The sequence below is a fragment of the Anas acuta genome, chromosome 3 (genome assembly GCF_963932015.1).
Source record: "Anas acuta chromosome 3, bAnaAcu1.1, whole genome shotgun sequence".
NCBI lineage: Eukaryota > Metazoa > Chordata > Aves > Anseriformes > Anatidae > Anas > Anas acuta.
This window is the reverse complement of record NC_088981.1, coordinates 117,686,568-117,696,815: the sequence shown is the minus strand read 5'-3', so window position 1 is coordinate 117,696,815 and position 10,248 is coordinate 117,686,568. Positions and strand designations below refer to the sequence as shown.

At 47.2% G+C, this 10,248-nt stretch overlaps 1 protein-coding gene across 1 annotated transcript; it reads right to left on the bottom strand.

The window, feature by feature from the left end:
* Positions 1 to 467: 467 nt before the first annotated feature.
* Positions 468 to 9,798, bottom strand: LOC137854994 (interferon-induced very large GTPase 1-like). Its single transcript, XM_068679052.1, has 2 exons — positions 9,644 to 9,798; positions 468 to 8,879 (listed from the first exon to the last, which is right to left on the bottom strand). The coding sequence occupies exon 2, from the start codon at positions 8,875 to 8,877 to the stop codon at positions 1,561 to 1,563; it is 7,317 nt and encodes a 2,438-aa protein (XP_068535153.1). The 5' UTR covers positions 8,878 to 8,879; positions 9,644 to 9,798; the 3' UTR covers positions 468 to 1,560.
* Positions 9,799 to 10,248: the final 450 nt, after the last annotated feature.

The following is a 10,248-nucleotide window of genomic DNA, read 5'->3' as shown; positions in this document are numbered from 1 at the left end:
ATGGGTTTCCCAGGGAGGCAGTGGCATTACCATCCCTGGGGGTGTTCAAGGAGAGGTTGGACATGGTGCTTGGGGACATGGTTTGGTGGGTGACATTGGTGATCAGGTGATGGTTGGACCAGATGATCTTGGTGGGCTTTTCCAACCTTCATGATTCTAGGATTCTACAGGAAAGCTGGGGTGGGACTCTATCAGGACGTGTAGCAATAGGACAAGGGGTAATGGCTTTAAACTAAAAGAGGGGAGATTTAGATTAGAAATTAGGAAGAAAATCTTTATGACAGCAGTGAGGCACTGGCACAGGTTTCCTAGAGATGCTGTGGATGCCCCATCCCTGGAGGTGTTCAAGGCCAGGCTGGATGGGGCTTTGAGCAACCTTGATCTAGTGGGAGGTGGCCCTGCCCATAGCAGGGGGGTTGGGACTAGATGATCTTCAAAGTTCTTTCCAACCCAAACCATTCTGATTTTATGATTCTAGGATAATTGTAGCTCACCTTGAAATGAAGCGCGCAGAGACCAGTCCAGTCCAACTCAAACAGTTTATTAGCAAAGACTACAAAGCATTATAATGAATCACCACTCTTGACAGCTCTTCAGGAGACTCTGGTCATTGGGTTTGCAGCAGGATTGCAGGAAAAGTGCACAGTAAACACTCCCTGCCACTGCACTGGTGCAGGCAGAGCCACTTCCATGTTCTCCATACCATTTTTGTTCAGTTGCCACCTGCCCATCTTGAAGGCACAAACGCTAAGATCATGCACTGCTGACAGCTGCTGAGGAAGCTGCAAAGCTGTCTAATTCTCTACATTGGTTATAAAGGGCTTTTACCCAACACAGAAGTGCTTGGCAAAAGCAGTTGGGGTGGCTAGGAGCTGCAGGGAACTTTGCCAGGCTCATGAGTAGGAATGGCTCATGGAAGTGGGGGCACATCTTAACCTAGGACTTATACCTAATACCCACAGAGTTAAAATCACTGTCTAAATCCGCATAGGCTGCAGCGTTAATTGCTTTAATGGCATCAGAAAGAGAACAGCACCTGAGTACTGAGTTTATGAATGCAAATAAGAATCCCAAAAACCAAAATAGCCAAGTTCCCCAAAAATGTTCACCTGCTCGCAGACCCCGCTGTCCTTTCTGCAAGTGTGACAAGTATTGCTGCAGGGAAACTGTTCTTTTGCCAGTGTCATATCTTTTCCCATAGCAGCTGATAAAACCGGTACTTGCTAATGTTGCCTTTGCTCTTCATCTGGCACTTGGTCTTGATCTTGGCAGTATGACTTCTTCCTGCAGGAATGTTCTTCTAGTTTGCTTTAAGACAAAGCTGAGGTAAATATTTATGGCAAGAAAGGAAGAGGACTTTGACTTTATCACACAGCAAGGGAATTGCTGAGCAGCAGCATGAGAAGCACTCCTTAGTTTACCCAAAGTTGCAGCAATTACATTTAATTTTATTGACATGGTTTAAGTCATAATCATTACAAGAAGATTTTGTGGTTATCCTCGTATTACGTTCTACTAAAATGCAAAGCACTTGCAGTTTCTCCTTCATACCAACTTAGCCTAACATTTCTCCAGTTCAGCGAGTGCGTTCTGCTTTGTAACTTCCTGCCACGAAGCAGGGATTTCTCCTTTGCCATGAAATTTCCCATTGTAGCATTGTTCTAGCTGTGTCCTGAAAGAAGACACAAACCATTTCCAGTATGCTTGCATGGATGGATCAGGAAGAATGCTCCAAGTGGAATAGGGAGGTCCTGCATCCTGGTATTTCTTGTAGGGGATCCATCTGTCTTCACCAATCCTGAATATGCAATCACTTGAAACAAGGCTAGAACAAATATCAATGACTAGGTTGTCTGTTTTATGCCATCTGTATCCTCTCAAAACTTGTGGACGATGGAAGACAACCCGGTGGTCTCCGTCATGGTTTGGCATAGTGTTAGTGCAAACAGCCCCACAAAATGGACACTGCTCCTGGCACCCTGCAAACTGCTCAGCCAGTATTGTGTGAGGCTGCCTTTCAAAGGAGCTCATACGAGCTTCTTCAAACTCCTTCCTGAGATCATCAATAACGGGAGACAGTGCTTCTGTCATGGCATTATTCAGGAACTCTACGTATGTTATCTCCTGATGTTCAATGCCCTTCAGGTCGCTCCTGGGCAAGTTTAGCACGTCTCCAAGTGCTCTGCAGAATTCATCCAGCCAAAGAGAGATTTTATCCTTTCTGTCTTTTCTGTCTTTGACAACCGTGGTTGATGTAAAAACAGCTGACTGAATGTTTTCATAGTAATGAGAGAGGCACTGTCTCAAAAAAATCTCTAGCCTTCTGTACTTATCTAAACAGTACGTCTCAACTTTTGTTTTAATGTAATTATTTAAAAATTCTCCTGGGGCATTAAGATAATACATGAAATTCACAAATTCTTCTTCTTCTGCTAGGTATTTCAGCATGTAATATTCCAGAGTGGATCTATTGCCTCCGAAATCTGGAATTTTATCCTTCACGTCTCGAGCTATGTCAAGAGCTGTCTTCTCATAGATGGCACGTCGAAGAGCTGGGGCAATCTTGCTGCACAGGAAATCAGCAAATGTTGTGATACTAGAGGCTCCTTGGCAGGAAATCTGGAAACATTTAAAGAAGTCTTCTCTCTTGCTCTCCAGGTAGACGACTGGATCATTTGCTTTCCTGAATGCTGCATGCATGTCTTTAAACCTTTCTGCTGCCATTCTGCACAGGTACAGTGATATTTCCATTTTGTAATCTTTATTAAAACTGTAATTTGCAGTGATAGGGACAGAGTTCATACCTTCCTCCACTTCATTTAGTATTTCATGAATAAAAGTTCGACTGTAATCCATTTTGTCCTTTTCCTTCTTCTCAATGTTTTCGTTCACACGCTTTATGATGCTATCTGTAATGCGTTGCATGCTGTTCTCATCTGCATCGTCCAAACTTTTAGAAAAGCCAAAAAAACTTTTCTTCCTAGACACGTGTTTCTCTTTGTCAACACAAAAGACAGTCTTTTGGGAAAACATTCTGATTCGTATATCTACCTTAGGCTCCTTAAAGTGATCTAGAAGCACATCTTCTATGTCCACATCAATGTCCACCTGTTCCAGAGGGGGAGCAGCAGAGGACACTTCAGTAACCCACTGTATCCAGAGGGAATTGAAGTGGTTTCTCAGTTCACTTTCACCTAATTTCTGGCCTTTTAGAGACAGGGCCAACTCTCTGCTCTTTCTCAGGAGCTCGTTTTCATATTCAGACTTCCTCTCATCCATTTTACTCTGGCTCTTCTTTACTTCTAGAAGTTTCTCACACTTCCTTCGCGTTTCAGCAAGAAGGGACTCTCTCAGTTCTTTCAGCTTCAGTTCTGTGCTGCATTTCCACTGGATCAGTATTTCACGGTCTCTGTCTTCACTGAAGAATGTTTCCATGTTCTTGGTGATGGCATCACTTCTCTCTTGCACCAGTTTTTCAAGGTGTTCCATGGTGACCTTGTCCAACTCCCCATTCCGCACCTTGTTCTCCAGTGTCATTTGCAAGTCTAAGATGTGACTTCTCAGCTGCCAGGTCCACTGACTAAATGCAGTTTCCAGTTTCTTGTAGGCAGCAATCTCCACTGAATTCTTGAAGCTGAAAACAAAGTTTTCATTCAGCAAGGCATTCCACAGGTCATTAATACGAACTTTCAAGCTGGAGAGCCTCAAAACGCTGCTGTGCGATTCCTTCTTGGCAGCTTGGAGAATTTTGCTCTTTAATTCCTGGACGTTCTGGCTGTAGGTGGGGTTGGGCGGTGCCATCGGTGGGTTTCCTTCCCACAGGTGAGCAAAGTAATGAATGTGGGTGTTCACGTCAAAGCGGATGACGTCGCTGAAGCAGGTGATGTCACAGAATTCCTGCTGGGCCGCAATCATGGTCATTTCATCCAGCTTTTCATGCAGACGTCTTTGTCCTTCCATGTTCTGTTCCTTTGCGGTTATTTCGCCCAAGTTTTGGTGCACAAAGAGGCAGCCTGGGGAAAGATTAACTTGTTTCATCCTCAGGAAAGCCTGCACAGCAATCTGAAGGACGTCTTGCATTTCCGAAGGATTTTCTCCAAAGATGTTGATCAGAGTCATGTTGCCGATGCCAATGACAAAGGTGGCCAGCTCATTGTCATGGTTAAGTGACTGCTTATTGGCCATCTCTATGGCACGAAGTCCTTCTGTGTCAACAACGAGCAGGTAATCAAAGTTCAAATCCTGTTGGAGCTTCTCGTCCACTTTAATGAGCTGCATAAACGCTCCCCGGGTGCACCTCCCTGCGCTGACGTTAAACTGCAGACCAAACATGGCATTCAACAGGGTTGACTTCCCTGTGCTCTGGATGCCAAGCACGGAAAGCACAAATACTCGCTTGTCCCCTAGCTTCTCAATTAACCTGTCAAAGACGGCTCCAATCCATTGCAGTGGTACGTAAGAAGCATCACCATCCATCAGCTCAATGGGATACCCTAAAACCATCAGATCGGCAGCAATTTCAGATAGTTTGACATACCATTTTTCTTTGGAGTTTGTTGATTCCAGTGCCTCATAAATCTGCCCCACCTCTCTCAAAATATGCTCAAGGCCAATGGACGAATCATTGATTTCATCAGAAAGGGCATCTAATTTCTTCATCAATTGAGTTTTCAGGTTGTTATTTTCATTGTTTTTCTTTAATGCCAGGATTTGAGACCATAAGTGATGATACTCTCTCTTCAGCTCATCAAGGCGATCAGAGGACATGTCGTCCATGAAGATCTTCATCCACTGCAGAAAGAATTTCTTGGTATTGTCTGGCTGTGACTGGAGAAAGTCAAGGACTGTTTTCATCAGCTGATTGAGGGGAAACGCTTTGCCTAGTTGCTCTCTTCGTATTGCTGACTTCTCCGATTCAATTTGGCTTCGATGATGCTCTATGCTCTTGTTCCTCTTTTCCTGCAAGCGAGTGAGTTCTTTATCCTTTTTACACCACATGTACCACAGTTTTCCCTGAAGAGGCAGTAGCTGTGATTTGATCTCAGACAACTTCTCCTTCTTCAACAGATTCACCAGTTTGATTGCTGTTTCTTTGGCTGTCATGCACGCTTCTGCATCTTCATCGACTAAGAAGCCGTGCTGGCGAGCTGTGCTCAGGCATTCATTGAGGCTAACAAGCATGCTCGACCCTTCCACTAGGTCTCGGATGGTTTTTGTCAGCTCAGCCACTAATTCTGCTTCATTTCTGGTCTTGATCCCTATTCTTACGTTTTGGCCAGATCGGCCACCTGCAATGCTCTCTTTCTCAGTGAAAAGGCAAACCAAAGGCCTCTGAGACTGCCACAGATCATGTAAAATTCTCCTGCCTTTCTTCTCGTTGCTCTGATCCAACTCCGAAACAAGAACCACGATCACAGCAGAGATCTCCTGTAAAAACTGCAGCTGGGGTTCATGATCCCTTGCATCTCCGTGCAGGTTACAGAAAGCAACAGGGCCATTAAAGCTGTCGTCATCGCTACCACAGGGAAGGTACCAGGAGATCTCCACAACACCTTTCATCAGGAAGCAGTCTTTGGTGCTGCCTTTGCAATGGCGGTGGAAAAAAGTGTCGTGTTTCTTCCTGCTCAGCAGGGCATTCAGGAGCTGAGACTTGGAAGAGGAAGGAGAGCTGCCGATGCGGAGGAAAGACACGATGGGCATCTCTGCCTGATAAATGAGTTTGTTGTTGTGACTGCTAATGCTCATCTGCTCTCCCGATCCTTCCGTCCATTTCCAGCTCTTCTTGATTTGGCTGAAGGACCAGAGAGGGAACTCTATCTGTGAAGTGCCCGGGTTTGGTACCAGGAGGGGTAGTGCAAACTGGCAGAAAGCGAGCTTGGATGAAAGGTACTGTCTCATGAAATCATCAGCACAATGAAAAATTGCCATCTGGAGGTCCATGGGGTGCACATGACTCTCCCTGCTTGCAGATTCAGGGGCTCCTTTGTCCAAGTCACTGAGAAAGTCATCAAAGGAATCAGAGGGCTCGTGCTCCTCCGCTGAGGTGTTTGGTGTGGGAACAACTCCTGGCTTACTCGTCTCCTTGCAAGTCAGGTACCTCACCCGATAATCCACGGTCAGGAGCCTTTGCAGGAAGTAAAATGGTAGCTCGCTGTCCTTGCTGGGCTGGCTGTTGTGTACAGATGTCTGGTGTATTATGTGGAAATCTTCTGTGCCCACTTTTCTTGGATAGTACCTTTCCAGCCCGAGGCGCTTAAGTAAGTTGAGGAACTCTGGGTTTGTAATGGCTTGACTTGCTTTGGATTTGCTGCTGTCTGATTTGGGTTTGCAGTGACTGGGAGGCTGCATGCCTTGAAAAGCATCTTCCAGATCTCTGGTTATACTGTCTTTCTTCAGGTTCTCAGATATGTTCTCCACTCGACTATTGATGAAGTATTGCAAATCTCTTTCCAGCATCTCCCAGTCTTTGAATGCATTGTGCTTTTCGAGGAGAGCTTTCATCTCTGTGGACCATGTGTTTTTCATCTTTTCTTTCATGAAAACTAAGCGGTCATTCTTCTGCTCAGGGGTCACCTTCTTGTTTTCAGAAGTTATGGTGAGCCCCGTCAGCAGCAGGAAGGCCTGAGCTCTGTAAACATCCTGTTCCTTCAGGCTCTGATATTTGTTATGTGCCACGTGCATTTCCTGTATCATGAAATTAATTTCTCGACACCCAAGGAGGCACTGAAATGTGCTGCTTTCTACTTGGTATCCCGTGCTGGCTGTAACTAAGAGCACTAAGAGTTCTATGTCTTCCTGTGCCCTTTGCTGCAGAGACTGGAGCAAGGAAGAAACAGCCAGGCTTATAGTGAAGGTGGCTTTGATCTTTGCGTCATGAATGGCAGATACAGAAGTTGCCGGTGCGTAGGTGACTTCCATGATGTACTCCTTCATTTGCAGCAGTGTCGTATTGAGATCTTCAAGATTGGAAATATTGGAAATTTTGGGAAGTGTCTGTTCCTTCTGGAAGACCCACTGCATAATAAAGGAAGCTCTGGGGAAGTCCCTGACAAAATAGATGTGAGGATCAAGCAGGCACTGCAGCAGAGATTTGATGTAGGTGGTGTTTTCTGGAGAAGACTTCTGGCAAAAAGAAACAGTGTTCACCAGGAACTCCTGCAATGCTTTGTCTGACAGACATATGTTGATCCAGACACTGTGATTTTTTGTTCTGTTATTCAGACCCTGTTTAAAATCTAGCAACATGAGCAGTTTCTTTTCATCCACTATCCCCATCCAGGTCTTCACTTGTTCCAGGAAAGCTCTGGCCTCTTCTACAGCACTGGCCAGTTCCTCTCCAAAGATCACACTGGTGCTGTGATTCGTTAGCGCTTCGTAGACAGTCCTGAGGCCGCTGCTCATTTGATGGGAGGATTTAAAATCGCTGCTGTGGTTGGACAGGATTATGTCCCACACTGGGATCAGCTGAGAGCCCCGGTCGATCACACACCAGGTTGTGTTATTGGCCACAAGCCCGCATTTCCACTCGGGAAGGGAATCTGTCTCTGCTGGGCCCCCTGTTTTGGTCACATAGAGCTGAACTGCTCTGTGGGTGCTGCTTCTGTCTCTTCCCTGAAATGATGCCTGTGAGCTGGACTTTGAAGCATCCCCCTTCACTCCCCACTTGGTACCGAAGCCGCTGAAGCTAGCCCCGACGTAGCTGTTCAGTGCTTCAGATGTTTGTTGCTTCATCTCATCCCATTGCTCTGCCCTGAAACCTTCGGCAGATGCTTTGCACCAGAATATTCCCCCAAAGTGGATGGGTCCCTGGTTCACGTGGGACCCAAACCTGCTGAAGAAGCTGGCGCACCTGCTCTTCAGTAGGTGGAACCTGTCTGCCTCCTGGGTGATGCTCAGAAGCTGTTCGATGTCTTGCAGCTCTCGCAGGGCTGTGTCTGAGAGGCGAAGCTGGTCCTTTTGGAAGTAGTAGGAGGCCAGAGGCATGTACTGGTACATGGTGGTGCAAATGTACGCCTGCTCCGAGTGTGACCAACGGGAGTCCTCTGACTGTGAGGACTTGCTGGAATCTACACCTCTTTCAACAATGAGCCCTGAGAACCTGTCACTGGCAGAAGCGCTGATGCTGAACCCCAGCTGCTCCATGGACTTGGTGAAAGTGGCTTCTGCTGCAGAGGAGGAGAACTCCTTCCTGTCAAGCAGCGACCCTTGCACTGGACCAGTGAGCATGAAGCCATCAGGGACCCTGATGAGTTGCTCTCGCTTTGCCAGCACATCCTCCAGGCTCTTGGTTTGGTAAATCCCCTGCAGAGCCAGGCCTCCCGATGCCCGCCTCAGGACCTCCTCGTCAGAGACGTTCTCCCTCTCCCCCATGGACTTCTCCTGCTGCTCCAGTTGCTTCTGGATGCTCACCAGCTCATCCAGCAATGGTACTGGTGGTGCCAGTACTGGTGGTGCCCAGAACTCCCTGGGAATCCCATGTCCTGTCTCTTTTTGTCTTATCTTTTCCTTGCTGTGTCTGCGGCTCTTCTGCATTTCTTCCAGCTCCCGTAGGATTGACTTGGCTGCTTCTTGTCTCTGCTTCATCATCTCCAAGTGCTGCTTCTGCAGCTCATCAACAGCTGTTTCGTTGTCTGTGGTTCCCAAGAGCTTTCGGAGTGCCTTGGTCTCCCAGGGGGACCGTATTTCACACTCCAGTTTAATGTAGTCTTCATATTGCAGATATTTCAAAGCATTTATTGACTTAACACCCAATATCTCTGACAGTTTGGGGAGCCAGTATTCTTCATCAAGTCCTTCCTTCTCAAGTGCTTCTGCCAGCAATTGCTTAGCAATTCGTGCCTTATCCCCAGCATCTGCTCTCTCCTCCTGTGACTCCATGGCTGTGGAAGGGGAAAAGAGACTTTGGTTACATCAGGTTAGAGGAGGCCACCACCCCTTCGAAGAGGCCTCTCCATAGTTCCTGGCCCACGCATTTCTTCTGCCCTGCTGCTGGAACCCAGCCTCGGACACCCCCGAGACAGGCAGACACAGACAGACAGACACACGCAACCACTGGCACGGCTGCACAAATAGCCATGGACAAGGCGCTGTCTTCAACAGCACCCATGTATAACCTAGCAGGACTGGTCTCACCCGTCACTGGCTCCTCATCCTTAGAGCACTCGCCCACACGAGGTAGAGAAAGGGATTGCCTGGAGAGAGGCAATCTCTGGCCCATCAAGTAGCAACTGGAGACTGGATAACCTTAATGAAGCCAACACTCTCGCCATCCACATACCCTTACACTTTTGTCATGCAAAACTACTAACTAAGGGAACAACGATGGTAAATTTTCTAGAGGGGAAGACATATGAGGAGCGGCTGAAGTCACTTGGATTGTTCAGCCTGGAGAAGAGGAGATTGAGGGGAGACCTCATAGTGGCCTCCAACTTCCTCACGAGTGGAGCGGAGGGGCAGGTGCTGCTTTCTGGTGACCAGCAATAGGACCCGAGGGAACGGCATGGAGCTGGGACAGTGGAGGGTCAGGCTGGATATCAGGAAAATGTTCTTCACCAAGAGGGTGGTTGGGCACCAGAGGCCTGGGGGAAAACGGGGCTCGCTGTGTGGCCCCTGCCCTGCCCAGCGCAAGTCAGCGGGGACCTACCTGCCCTCCCTGGTGCTCTGCAGCTTCTGCACCGCCTCAGCCCAGCTCCGGCAGCCTCTCAGCCCAGCTGCTGCACTGCCTCAGCCCAGCTCTTGCACTGCCAAAGTCCAGCTCTTACCCCACCCCTTACAGAGCCCCAAGCCTCTGCACTGGTTGAAGCTTCCTGTTTACACAGCAGGGAGAGGCTTTCTTCTTTCTTGGAAGTCAGGACATTAGATGATACAGCACCTGAAAGTGAAATTTGGCAGCTGCAGGTTGTGCTGGGGCTGAGCCAGGCTGCTGGGGCATCTGCATCCCAAGCCCCAGGCAGGGGGGTATGGTGGTTTTACTTTGCTGGGCAGCTGAACTCCACCACAATGTGCTCTCACTCCCCCTCCTTTGAAGAAGATGTGGAGAAGAAAGTATGCTTAAAAGAAAACAAAACCCAAAAAACTCATGGACTGAGATAAGCGAATTTAAATTAATTTAATTTAATCTAATTTAATCTAATTTAATTTAATCTAATTGAATCTAATTTAATTAAATTAAATTTAATCTAATTTAATTAATGGGGAAAAAAAGGAAAAGAAGGAAAAACCAAAACAAGCAGAAAAAAATAAACACAA